The following is a 14,501-nucleotide window of genomic DNA, read 5'->3' on the forward strand; positions in this document are numbered from 1 at the left end:
GCCTGCAATAAAGGCTGCACTTTCCTTCACTACAACTGAGGGTCAGTAGCTTGGCCTTACTGAGCACAATCAAGCTCAGTTCAGTAGCAAGTCAACAGAGAAATTAAAGGAGAAATCAAGAAACACCTGAAGAGAAATGAAAGTATGCAAACCAAAATCTATGGGGTTCAGCAAAAGTGGTATTAAAAGGAAAGTTTACAGCAATACAAGCACACTTCAAGAAACAAGAAGAATCTCAAACAATCTAACCTTGAACCTAAGTGAAAAAAGTGAAAGTGTTAAGTCACTATGATTCTTTGTGATGCCAAGGACTGTAGCCCGCCAGGCTCTTCTGTCCATGGAATTCCCCAGGCAAGACTATTGGAGTGGGTTGCCATTCCCTTCTCCAGGGTATCTTCCCAACCAACCTGGGCCTCCTATACTGCAGGTGATTCTTTACTGTCTGAGCCACTTGGGAAGCCCTAGCCTTTAATCTTAAACCTAAAGGAACCAGAAAAAGACCAAGCAAAGCTGGAACTCAGTATAAAGGAAGAAATAATTAAAAATCAGCAGAAGTAAATAGAGACTAAAAAGACTACAGAAAAGATTGATGAAACTAAGAGCTGATACTCTGAAAAGAAAAACCAAATTCACATACCTTCAGCTAGACTAAGAAAAAAGAGGGCTCAGATAAACAAAGTCAGAAATAAAAGACAAAAAAATCATGGTGGATGCCACAGAAATGCAAAGAATTACGAGAGAATACTATGAAGAACTACACACCAAAAAACTGGACAACCCAGAAGAAAGAGATACATCCTCAGGATCATACTGCTTTCAGAGACTGAAAAGTAAAGAAACGGAAAATTTGAACAGGACTTCCCTGGTAGCCCAGTGGTTAAGAATCCACTTGGCAATCCCACAGAGCAACTAATCCCTTGTGCCAAAACTCCTGAGCCCACGTGCTGCAAAAACTGAAGTCTCTGCACCTGGAGCCCATGCTCCACAACAAGATTACCCACCACAGTGAGAAGCCTGAGCACGGCAACTAGAGGGGAGCGCCCCTCACCAGCACCGGAGAAAGCCCGCACGAAGACCCGGTGCAGCTAAAAATAAATTAACTGATTAAACTTAATTTTAAAGAAAAAATCTGAATAGACTGATCACTAGAAGGAGACTGAAATAGTAATAAAAACATCCCCCCAAACAAAAGTCTAGGACCAGTAGCTTCACAGGTAAATTCTATCAAACATTCAAAGAAGACTCAATACTTACCCTTCTCAAACTCTTTCAAAATACTGAAAAGGAGGGAATGCTTCCAAATTAATTTTACCAAGCCAACATTACCCTGATACCAAACCTGATATACCATATCAACAAAATGAAGGGTAAAAATCATATGATAACCTCAACAGATGCAGAAAAAGCATCTGACGGGACATGACATGCATTTATGATTTAAAAAAAAAAAACTCTCAAAAAATGGGTACAGAAGGAGGATACCTTGCAGGGAGCCAGCACAGGAGATCCCACCCATGACAAGGTCATGTGGAAGAGCCTGACAGGGCAAGGCGGATCAGGTCTCAAGCGGTCCTCTGCCCGAACATCTACGCTGAAATCAGAAACTGTCTGTTTTATTATTTTATGCCTCCTAACATTAACGGGGACTATCCCCGACCACCTTTCTCTGAAGAAAACAACTTAGAGCTTTAGTTAATAATTCTCCTGGGCATAATAAGAGTGTTCCGATCCAAACCCCTCTGATGATTTTCTAAGTAACCTGACAGGTTTGTTCAGGCTCCTGCAGTTACACATGTGATTGTTTATGGCCTCCCAACCTTGAGAGGCACCGGAAGCCTATAATATTCTAAAAATATAGAGTCTTATGGGGAGTTAAGAAATTAGTAGAATAGTACTGGTGGAGGGTTTCATTGTTGAGCCAATATTTGCTGCTAAGTTTCCATATCCCTTACCCATTATGTTTTTGAGAACATATATTAATTAGTATAGTTGGTATGTGGAAAAATAAGCTGTAACCTTTGATTTAACCACATCAGAAATTCTTTCCATGTTATAGCCCACTTCACCCTTAACCTATGGGAATGTAACCTTTTCTAGCGCTTTCTGAGAGTGGTGCCTGACTTTAGAATAATCACCTTTGGAGAAAATAAGTGTTCTGGTTGACTAATCATTATCAGAAAGGGTCATAAAAATGTTAGCAGGCCTGCTGGCTAGAAGATGATGTGAATCACCTGAGACCTCTGTATTTCTATGTACAGCTCAAGGTATATAAGCCCCCCTGGAAAATAAAGTTTGGGCCTTGCTCAATGACACTTGGTCTCCCCGTGTCAATTCTCCTTCTCTCTCTCTCTCTTTCTCCCTCTTTTTCAGGCTGATCCCTTGGAGCACAGAGGCTCTCTGCATTCCCTTTTTTTCCTGGGCTTCTAAGACCTGACCGGGAAGGTGCTTTGGGTCTTCACTCCTTTGGGAGACCGAGAGGGCGCCTGTGGCCTACGTGAACAGAGCAAGTTCCTTGTCTGGAGCCTTATTGGCCTTCTGTGTAAACCAAGGAATATCAGCCTCTTTCTCTCCTCTATTTTCTTAACTGTAACATTCCTTCCTTATCTCTCTCTAGATCTCAAATTAATCTCTTTCCAGATGCCAGACGCCAACGCCATCTGTCTGAGGATACCCTGGATCCAGCCGGGGCTGGACCCCAGTAATACCTCAACATAATAAAGGTCATATATGACAATCCCACAGGTAACATTATACTGGTGGAAAACTGAAAAATATCCCTTTAAGAGCAGGAATGAGGAAACCCACTCATACATCTGACAAGAGGTTAAGCTCTAATATATTATTAACATACAACTCAACATCAAAGAAAATATTGTGATAAAAAACTAGGCAGAGGCTCTAAATGGACATTTTTCAAAAAAAGACATTGAGAAGGCCAACAAGCACATGAAAGATGTTCAGTATCAGTAGTTATTAGGAGAGAAAAATGAAAAGCATTACCTCATGCCCAGTTAGAAAGGCTGTGATCAAAAACACAGGAAATAACCAGGAAGTGGAGAAAAGAACTTTCTGCACTGTCAGTCAAATGAAAATTGGTGCAGCCACTATGGAGAACAGCATGGGAATTCCTCAAAAAATTAAGGCTAGATCTACCATACGACCCAGCAAGTCCACTTCTGGATATTTGTCTGAAGAATATGAACACATGAATTTGAAACAGTGTAAGAAAAGACTCTGATGCTGGGAGGGATTGGGGGCAGGAGGAGAAGGGGGCGACAGAGGATGAGATGGCTAGATGGCATCACTGACTCGATGGACATGAGTCTGCGTGAACTCTGGGAGTTGGTGATGGACAGGGAGGCCTGGCGTGCTGCGATTCATGGGGTCGCAAAGAGTCGGACACGACTGAGTGACTGAACTGAACTGAACTGAAGCACGTGTTATTTCCACCACAGCACTGTTTATAACGGCTGAGATACAGAAATAATCTAAGGGCCCAGAGTAAATTACTATATATAAATGGGTTGGTTACTGAACTTTTCAATATATTCCACTGCTTTATTATTGCATGAGTACTCCATTGTTTTAATCCCTATCAAATACGGAGGTTTTACATAATCATCAGATGTCAGTCCCTCTTATCATTTTCAGTAAATTTTGATACTTGTTGTCAAGTCATATTTTAGCTATCTCTAGAAACATTTCATCAATTAAAAACAAATTCCTTGTAACACTATTTTTAATTTAAATGATTATGTAAATTTCATTATTTTACATTGACATGTTTCATAGTGAATGTTATATAATTTAAAATTATATAAATTTATACATCAACTTGAAAAAAAATCAACATATTCATGACAAGTAGCCACACTGAGGAATGTGGTATCTCTTTGTTTATTCAAACCTATTTTAAATATTTAATTTGATAAACATTCTCCTCTCCATTGGATTCACACTGATATTTATTTTAATGTTACCTTCCCCACTACAGTCTCCATTTACTGACAACAGAGTCAGGCATTGATGTTCACAGATGTGTATTTGTGATCAGTATCTGGTGGGCCTGTTTTCACCCGATTCTCACACTGAGCTGGGGACATTCTGGTTTTCTCTATCTTTTCGGTTGTCTCTGATTCTCCATTTCCCACAGCTAGAACCTGTGTCTCCCAGGTTATCCCTGTCACAGTGAGCAAGTAGGGGCAGGCAGACAGCTGCGGGGCAGAGCAGAGACACGCACCCGCCCCTCCCGCTCCCGCTCTGCCACGTCTCAGGTGCCCCCACCTCCTCGGGAAGAGACAAGTGCCCCCAGAGCATCGCCAGGCCCCACGCCCGAGCCCACACCTGCGGCAGAGGTCCCCAGCACCCAGGACAGGCAGACAGATAGAGGAATACCGCTCCACATGCGCTGGCCCCTTCTGGCACCCTGCTCCAACCCTGCCCTGCCCCTCCAGCACAGCAGGGCTTACTGAGCCCCAGATGCCCCTCTCACGTCCCAACATCGACCAAGAATCATCATCAGATCGAAAGCTTGTCCTCTGCACTTCCCCACAGCCACTGCCTCCCTGATTTCAGATTTTACCCAGTTCCTCCCCAAAGCCTCCCCAGACTTGCAGGACGGTCCTGACCAGGCCACCTCCCTCTGGTCACTCTGTCTTCTGAATGTGCCTCTGTCTCTCTCCCTCTTCCTCAGCAACACCCCAGGCTCACTCACAGGTGCTGCCAGAGACAGCCTCTACTGGACTGTCCCAGCGGGAACTGGGGGCCAAGCCCTAGCTGAGCATTGCAAGCCCCTTTGCCTCACTGGAATATATGAAAATTAGAACCTGGGACCCTCTTGCCTCAGGGCCCTAGGGCTAAGGAAAAACTCAGCTTCTTCTGGATCCAGGGACAAATCTGCTAATAATCTTCGCCTGGACAAGGGCAACACGATTCCCTGGTCTTTACACTCCTTGAATTCTTTTCTTTTTCTGCGGACTCCAAGACATCTGCCATTTTGCATCTAAATACAGCTTTTCAAAATTATTATTTTGTGTGCGATGTGCTGAGCCTTTACTTTGCAGATCCAGGTTTTTCTCATTGAAACGTGATGGTTCCTCTTCTTCCCCTGGATCTGTGTGGGGGTGGGAGTCTGGGTTCACAGGCTGCCTGATCCATCTCTTTCCCGGCACCATCTGGGCACGTCACTGTCCTGACTGCATGGCCGCTCCTCTGCACCACTTCTTGTGCATTTCAAACCAACATCTACCATCTTCTACAACATCCCTCGTGGTTAACCAGCTTCTTGGTAACATCCAGCCTTTTCCAACTTCCCTTCACCTTGGCCTCCCCAGTTAAATTTTTCTCTCATTTCCTAGATCCACCTTTTCTTAAATTTTATTCAAATATCACGACAGTGCAATCTCAATTTTTCCAGAATAAATCACAGTTCTAAATTATGCTCTCTCTACCTCTTGGGCATCACTTTTCCTGCTCATATGTAAAATAATCTTTTCAATGATCCATTTTATTTTGATTTGTACTCATCCTTAAATGGTGCATGAACTCTCCAAGCATAGAATATATTTTTGTAAACAGAATGAAGGTTTTTTTTTTTTTATTTTCTCCTATCCCTTCATTTTCAACTTCTATATGATTAGAATCTCTTTTAGTTCTTAACTTTAAAGGTTAGATGCTGCTTGAAATGCCCAGTTGTTTGGAGAGTAAATAGCCAGAACCACAAGCAATTTCAGCAAGAAAGTATCACACAATTTAAAAGCTGTTTCTAAAATACATAAACTAAAAATGGTTGATGTGCTATCTCTGCTGCTTGGGGCTGAGCCAGGCATGTGGCATGAGTGCCTCCTCCCCCACTGACCGAAGGGGAGGCCCATCGCCTTGGGCAGCCGGCCCTGCATCACCTCCACACACAACACTACTGACTCTGGTTTGGAGGGACTCCTGACCGCCAGACCCCCGCTCAGCCCCCTGTTGGCAGCCCAGCTTACCTCCAGGTCCTGCCACCCACTGACCTGGCTGGGAACCAGGCCCTTTGATTCCCACCCTGCTCTCTGAACCCCTGGCCTTGGTCTCCAGGGGCCCGAGACCCATGAGTGCCAGGCCTTCCTGCTGTCACTCCCTCACCTCTGTCCTCCTCACACACATGATCTTGAGAACCAGGTTCTCTGCCGTTGCGTCTTCTGGAGCCCCCAGGCCAGGGAGCTGCGTGGTGGGCCCAGGGGACCCCACCAATACCTGTCCTCACAGTGTCTTGGTTGCCTCAGGATTCAGAAGCACCATTTTTTCCTCAAACATGCTCAGCTCCCTTTAAAACACATCCTATCAACTCCCTTTTTCGTGTCTTATTTAAAGAACAAATAATTATCCAATATTCATATACATTGCTCAAACTGTTTTCTAAGTTGATTTTGTCATAAAGTGCAGAATTCTTACCAGGAATCAAGTTGTTCAAGTACCATCCACATACAAAATAAAGTCCTGAATCAAACAGAATCATCCAGCAAACCCAGCCAAATGTCATGCCTGCTAGTTCTGGAGACTGGTACATGTTATCCCACTGAATCCCTGGAAGGAAGAGAAAGGTCAGCATCAGCACTGCTCATCCTCTTTCAGGGTAGACTTTGATGACCTGAGTCCACTGGACCGGGGGCAAAGCTAAGCACAGCTAAAACAAAAGGAAGGTCAAGGCCATGGATCCTGGCCTTCCAGTGAAATGTTGGCTTCATCTCACACCAACAAGGACAGCAGGTGGGTGACCATTAACAACACTTAAATATCTAAGCTTTGCTTATACCTAGTTGTACTTGCTTAACTAAAAAACTCTATATTTAGGGGAAATAAACCTGTTTAAAAACAAGATGAAAAGTCCTTGAGCACCCACTCAAAATTATACTATTCTTCTTGTTCTTGGAATATATATAAATAGGATACAGGATCTGCAGTAGGAAAGAATCATTCTCTTCTAACAGTATGTTTGCAAGGTATTTCTGGAATAAAACTAATTCTGTGTGGTTCATTCACTCAGTCGTGTCTGACTCTTGCAATCCCAAGACTGCAGTCCACCAGGCTCCTCCATCTGTGGAATTTTCCAGGCAAGAATACTGGTGTGGGCTTCCATTTGCTACTCCAGGGTATCTTCCCAACCCAGGGACTAAACCCAGGTCTCCCACACTGCAGGCAGATTCTTTAATTTATTTTACGAGAAATATTCACCTTTCTCAGTTTTCCTATGGTACTAACCTAGAACTCAATAAAATAAATGTTTCAGGGCGCCTGGTGCTCCAGTGGTTAAGAATCTGCCCTGCAGTACAAAGGGCACTGGTTGGATTTCTGGTCCAGGAAGATCCCACCTGTCATGGATCACCTAAGCCCACATGCCACAACTACAGAGCCCGAGTTCCAGGGCTGGAGAGCCGCAACCACAGAGCCTGCCAGGCCACGGCTACCGAAGCCTGTGCGCCGGAAGCCCATGTTCCACAACAAGAGAAGCCACTGCAACCGGAAGCCCGCACACGGCCACTGGAAAGTAGCCCCTGCTCTCCACAGCTAGCGCAAACTCCACACACAACAACCCAACACAGCCAATAAATAAGCAAATAAATGTAACATTGTGGACTTGCTGGAATCTGGATCAAGATATTCCAACACTCTAACAGTAACCATATTTCTTCCATATTCTCATGATCCCATTTAGTTTAAAAATCACTTTAAAGAACTCAGGATAGGGCATTTCAGGATGACTCATCTGTTTTAATGCAGTTTTAGTGTTGTATAGTTCAGGACAGTTCAACATGTTTTACCAAAAAGTCTGAGAATTTCAAGACGGGCACAAATTCATGAGTTAATGTAATAAGATCTGGAGTTCGGTTTCATATATGGCATGCATTTTCCCTGCATCTTCAATGCACCATAAAAATCATATAAACATCTAAGAAATACACGTCTCCTCTGGTCTAGAATTTCAGTTGCCAAAATCCTAATATAAGTGAAGATTACTGCCAACGGTTTTTAAAATATTTGTAGGGTGATCAATGGGCATCCCAGGTGATGCTAGTGGTTAAGAACCCATCTGCCAACGCAAGAGACATAGAGATGCAAGTTCAATCCCTAGGTCAGGGAGATCCCCTGGAGGAGGGCATGGCAAGCCACTCCAGTATTCTTGGAGACTCCCATGGACAGAGAAGCCTGGTGGGCTACAGTCTGTAGGGACTCAAAGAGTTAGACACGGCTGTAGTGAGTTAGCATGCACACACGCACACAGGGTGATTAACAGGAGTGAAATACAGAGAACAGAGGGAAGATACTTGGTCTGTATTCTATGCTGGTTAGATTTCTTCTGGATTGTAGCTTCAGGAAGGATCCAGAAACTCTGCAGGGGCAGATGAGAGCTAACAATATATAAAGAGCCATCATGTGAGAGAGGCAGTTAGAAAGAGAAACCAGAAAGGTGGACAGGAATCCAGGAAGACAACTACAGTTGTCTACATGGGACCCTGAATACCCGCTTCTGGGGAGAATTCTAAGGGTCACTAAGTTGAATGAGTCACAGGGAACCCCTCGGCACTACCTGAATGGCCAACCTGGAGCACGAGGCCAAGATGACTTGCTGTGCCTTAAAACCAGGGTAGCTGGTTGGAGGAAGGCATTTACACCAGCTAAACCAACACCAGGATCTCCTCCCAAACCTTCTGCTTAGTAACTGACACTCTCTACTCTATCACCTGAAACATGATAACTATACATTTCAGAAAACCCGAGTCACTTAGAGTCACTACTTAAAAAACTGCATCCTCTTACCTGCCTCTTGCCCTTCTAGGAATGTAATAAAAAACACTCCTTGTCCAAAGGCGGTTGTGGAGAGGAGGCACTGCCCGCAGATTGAGGGAGAGAAGAGAAAAACAGTTAGTGCTCAACTGGGGACCAGAGAAAATCCACAGCACTAAATTCGAAGAAAGAAACCACTACACGTTCAGGCGCTAATGATGTAAACCACCGCTCCAGGTGGTGGTTCCAACATCTGAACCCAAGACTGGGCCACGCATCATTCCGTTCTGAAAAGTGTGATAACAAGCCAGTTTTTAATGTTAAAAGGAATTATTTCTCTTTACTGCAGTGTTTGAAGTGTCATAAATCCAACGCACTGTACACAGAAACATAACTCCAAACAGTGGAAAATGGAATAGAGCAATTTACTGTGTTTTATTATTAAGTGAATGCCCTGGAGCACACTGCAGGCAGACTGGATGCCGAACCTTCGCGATTCTACATGAGAAGAGGGTGCATTGGAGGAAAATGTTATTTCATCTTCAGTGGAGAGGTCTTGTGTCTAAGGAAAAAAACCTTACTGGAAAAGTATCTCACATTTAAAAAAATAATGTACTGGAGTCAGACTTTTTATTTGCTAGAAGCAATTTCAGCATATAAAAAGGAAATCAGCCTTCATGTACATAAAATCTTAAATCTGAGGACTGAAATAAAAAGCAAAACACATCACTTGAAACTCAGGCCAGATGGTCGATGGCTCATTTTCCCTATGTAAGGAGTATGTGATGGGGGCACTAGGGGGTCCCAGGTGTTTCCATCATTCGGCAAACACCTAACTAACACACAAGATGACTGGTTATGAATGACTACAGGTAGGACACAAACTAATCCAAACTCAGAAGCACATATCAATGGGTAAAATACTGATGAACACCATGCCAAGCTATGCTTATGACTTGTAGAAACCAGGTCGGATTGAAGGGCGTACTGATGTTAGAGAAAAATAATTCTGTTCTCTTGGAAGCATTGATATTTTACTCTGAGGCATGAAATGAGCAGAGACCTCGACCCCTGCCCTCGCTCCAGTGAGGGGGCCAGGAGACCTCTGAAGGCCTTGGTCATATAAAGCCTTCATATAAGGGATGCCCGGGCAGCACTGGGAGTCTTTTTCTTAATAACTTAAGTACAGTTGACTTAACAGTATTCTGCTGGTTTCAAGTGTACAACTTGGTGATTCAATATTTTTACAGATTATATTCCACATAGAGATACCATAAAATAGTGGCTCTAGCCCGTGTTGTATGTCACATCCTCAGAAGGTTCATTTCCTCCCTAGCAGTTTGCACCTTTTCATTGTCTAGCCTCTCTTACACCTCCCCCCACTCCCTTACCACCACCCCCTCCGGTAACCACTAGTTTGCTCTCTGTATCCATGAGTCATCATCTGCCTTGTTATATGGTCGTTTGTTGTATATTTTAGATTCCATATTCAAGAGAAAACATACAGCACCTGGAGGTTTCTGTCTTTGCCTGACTCTCCCCTGGTCCCTCCTCAGATCCTCCCTCCAACTGGGGGACTCCAATCACACTCCCTGGCCTGCGGGGAGGACCTGCCCTGCCCTTGAGCACACACGTGGGATGTTTACGTGACAACAACGCCTTTAACCTCAGCTCCTCCTCCCTTCCAGTGGTGGGCTCCTGCCCTGTGTCTCTGCTGTGTGTCAGCACCGTGCTTGCCAGGTGTTATCAAAAAGTGGATGAGTGTCTGTCTTCTGAGTGTTTATATCACAGACCAGCAAGTATTCTAATGCTTTGAGAGGTACATTCCAAATGAGTCACTCTGATGCTGCCAAAGGAGAGGTCTTTCCACTTAATGTAAAGTAATTCATGATACTTCAAGGAAAAATGCGTATTTCTTACTTCTAAAATAGCTTTGGAAATCTGTTTCATTCCACGGGTAACATAAAGAGACACAGAGTCAAGTGCTTCCTTTAAGACGCTCCTGAGTGAAACATTCTTCAGAGGACAGTCCCTGTCATGTCACAAGTGACAGTCTCTCACAGGCTGTCCTCTGTGGTCTCAGTGACCCCACCCATGGCAAGGCTGCCTCTGAGCAGGAGGACAGACCATGGGAGGTGGGAAGCCCCACAGAGCTGAAACGGTGCGCTGACACATTGACAGCGCGGGCTGTGTGCTGCCGGGGACACGCAGTCTTGTTTTGCAGTTTCACAGCACAGCACACTTACCAGGAGATTTCCTCTTCATGGGCTCTAAAATCACTGTAGATGGGGACTACAGCCACAGAATTAGAAGACGACTGCTTCTTGAAAGGAAAGCTAGGATAAACCTAGACAGCGTATTAAAAACGCAAAGACATCACTTTGCCGATAAATGTCCGTCTAGTCAAAGCTATGGTTTTTCCAGTAGTCATGTACGGATGTGAGAGTTGGACCCTGAAGAAGGCCAAGTGCCAAAGAACTGATGCCTTCAAATTGTGTTGTTGGAGAAGACTCTTGAGAGTCCCTTGGACAGCAAGGAGATCCAACCAGTCAATACTAAAGGAAATCAACCCTGAATACTCATTGGAAAGACTGATGCTGAAGCTGAAGCTCCAATACTTTGGCCACCTGATGCAAAGAACCAACTCACTGGAAGAGACCATGATGCTGGGAAAGACTGAAGACCAGAGAAGGAGACAACAGAGGATGAGATGGTTGGATGGCATCACCGACTCAATGGACATGAACTTGGGCAAACTCTGGGAGATGGTGAAGGACAGGGAGGCCTGGTGTGCTGCAGTCCATGGGGTCTCAAACAGTCAGACACGAATGGGGGACTGAATGATAACACACTTACCAGGACCGTCTGCAGGATGACGCCCATCTGGTCGTGCAGCACCAGCAGCACGATATAGGGCAGAAAGCTGGCTGTGTAGAGCAGGCTGCTGCACAGGGCGGCCATGCTCGCGCGGCTGAACAGTGCGCTCAGGAGGTAGCTCAGCGTGGCCACCGACACGCCGAAGTCCAGGAGGAAGAGGAAGATGATCCATGCACTGCTATAGGTGAAAACACCGCTGACCTTGAGGACGAGGGCCAGGGCGGCACTGCTCACAGTCAGCACGGCCACATTCTCCAGGAGCCAGGCCAGGAAGTGGACGGCCGGGTGCACGCCCATCATCCTCATATACTGTCAACACAGGGAGGAGAGCAGGTCAGCACGGGGACTGAAAGCGAGCAGGGCAGGTTCCCAGGAAGACCACAGCTGCATGGGGCCAGCAGTGGCGGGAGCTGCTATTGTGGACACCTGGTCCCAGAGGAAGCGCACCAGACACTTTGTCCAGAGTCAGCGTTTAGTGTGAATGACAGCCCAGCAGAGCAGGTTGCTGGCTGTGAGGAGGTAAGAACTGGGACCAGGTGACCTTAGAAACCTCCTGGCTTTAAGAAGGCAGGAGGAAAGGAGGGACCCCAGACCCAGCTTGACCAGCCACACTCTTGCTGCCTTCCCTTGTTTATTGAGCCTCCGTCCATTACGTTCTTTCATTTATCATTTGGTGTGTCTTGGGTTTGTTCAATGAAAACAAACAAAAATGAAGGAGGAAACACGGAGCCTTAAGCTGCTCTCTGTGAGGGTTATTGCTCAGGTTCTAGGGCAAGTTTTGCAAAATAACTCAGTTAAATTCATAACACTAAAACATATCTACCCACTAACCTACTGCTTGCCCATCTATACAGGGTGACATTTCTGGGTGTGGGGCTGAATACTTGAAGATCAGAATAATTTAGATGCAGCCACACCCCCACAGCCTCACTAACCCCGAGGCCCAGGCCCCACACTGGGGCACAGCTGGACAGGGAAGAAACACAGAAATCCAGGAATGCATGCATTCCAAACAGGTAAACTACCTACAAAACGAAAGCGCAATTCCAGCCAAAACTGAATGAAATGCACTTTGTACTCTCTACACTTTTCCTTTTCTTTAATGAATAAGTGGATAACGTGTGCCCAGGCATCGGCCCAGTTGAACGGGAGGCTTGGTCTTTTCTGGATGCTTTTATGAACTTTCATTCTTAAAAGCAGTTTTGATAGTTTCAAGTTTTAACAAAAATAGCAAGGCTACACATAAAGAATTCCAACTGTAAACGAAGACAGTAATGCTGTCTGTATGTCCGTCTAGGTCACATAAGCACCAACACTGCTGAGTCAGTGACTCTCATGGGACCATCTGCAGCCTCGCTTCCTCTCTGTGGGTGAACCAGGTGTGGCACCCATACAGCTCTGGCAGGGCACACGGCTTCCAAGTGCACAAGTCTCCTGGGACAGTGGGACCCAGCCAAACACACAGGGTATCCGGCCACCCCCCAGTCGCTGTCCTGTCCCCTCCCCCAGGCTGCTTACCTCTTCCAGCTGGATCTCCCGCTCATAAACCAGCTTTCGGACCATGCTGGCCACAGACACCATCCACGTGAGCATCATTATCAGGGGGAAGAAGAAGCCGACATTGTTCAAGAACCTGTGGGGACAGGCCGGTCAGCATCCAGGCTGCCCCAAGATGCTTTCAGGGACTCCAGCTCCCACACTTCATCCTGCAGTCCTTACAGCCCTGGGGTTCACCCAGGAACACAGCCTCATTTGACCCTACGACAGGGGCAGAAGCACTGCTGGGTACCCTGATTTTCAAGGATACTAGGTGCTAAACCTCACAGAGCATCACCTATGTAAAGGGAGAGTCACAAGAGGCCTGGAATTGGAGGGACCAGACTCTGGGGTTCTTGGAGTCACTATCCAAGCTCCAGAGAAGTCCAGATGTTTTGCACAGACTTGTCAGAGTGAGGCCATTTCGTGCAAATTAAAGAGGATTAAAAAAAAAAAAAAAACAGAGAAATTACAATACATGGACGTATAACTCAACTCTTTTCCAATCTGCTCCTGGAAATGAGTCCAAATCAACAAGAGAAGGAAAAACTGACTGCAATTCTGATACATATTTGGAAGAGATGGCCAACTATTTGAAAAAGCTGCTAAACACAATCAAGTCCACATGAGAGTTACACAAAAAAGTGTATGTAAGAACTTCATCGCAGCACTGTTTATAATAGCCAGGACATGGAAACAACCTAGATGTCCATCAGCAGATGAATGGATAAGAAAGCTGTGGTACATATACACAATGGAGTATTACTCAGCTGTTAAAAAGAATTCATTTGAATCAGTTCTGATGAGATGGATGAAACTGGAGCCGATTATACAGAGTGAAGTAAGCCAGAAAGAAAAACACCAATACAGTATACTAACACATATATATGGAATTTAGGAAGATGGCAATGACGACCCTGTATGCAAGACAGGGAAAGAGACACAGATGTGTATAACGGACTTTTGGACTCAGAGGGAGAGGGAGAGGGTGGGATGATTTGGGAGAATGACATTCTAACATGTATACTATCATGTGAATTGAATCGCCAGTCTATGTCTGACGCAGGATGCAGCATGCTTGGGGCTGGTGCAGGGGGATGACCCAGAATGATGTTATGGGGAGGGAGGTGGGAGGGGGGTTCATGTTTGGGAATGCATGTAAGAATTAAAGATTTTAAAATTTAAAAAATAAAAAACTAAAAAAAAATAAAATAACATAAAAATAACATAAAAAAAAAAAAAGAACTCAGGTTAAATCATCTCAAGAGATCTTCTTCAGGAAGTTACCAGAAGACAAACCAGCCCACAAAAGAATGACTTTTGTG

The 14,501-nt window shown here is 45.0% G+C and overlaps 1 protein-coding gene across 1 annotated transcript in view; it reads right to left on the minus strand.

Annotated features, from left to right (window-relative positions):
• ABCA13 (ATP binding cassette subfamily A member 13) overlaps positions 1 to 14,501 on the minus strand; it is a 396,112-nt gene that overhangs the window by 242,881 nt on the left and 138,730 nt on the right. The window contains exons 33-36 of the mRNA XM_069587332.1: positions 13,159 to 13,273; positions 11,620 to 11,949; positions 8,797 to 8,866; positions 6,433 to 6,564 (exon numbers count right to left, since the gene is read on the minus strand). Of these exons, the coding sequence (XP_069443433.1) occupies positions 6,433 to 6,564; positions 8,797 to 8,866; positions 11,620 to 11,949; positions 13,159 to 13,273 (647 nt within the window). The remainder of the gene's footprint in view (positions 1 to 6,432; positions 6,565 to 8,796; positions 8,867 to 11,619; positions 11,950 to 13,158; positions 13,274 to 14,501) is intronic.

Source organism: Ovis canadensis, chromosome 4 (assembly GCF_042477335.2).
Source record: "Ovis canadensis isolate MfBH-ARS-UI-01 breed Bighorn chromosome 4, ARS-UI_OviCan_v2, whole genome shotgun sequence".
Taxonomy (NCBI): domain Eukaryota; kingdom Metazoa; phylum Chordata; class Mammalia; order Artiodactyla; family Bovidae; genus Ovis; species Ovis canadensis.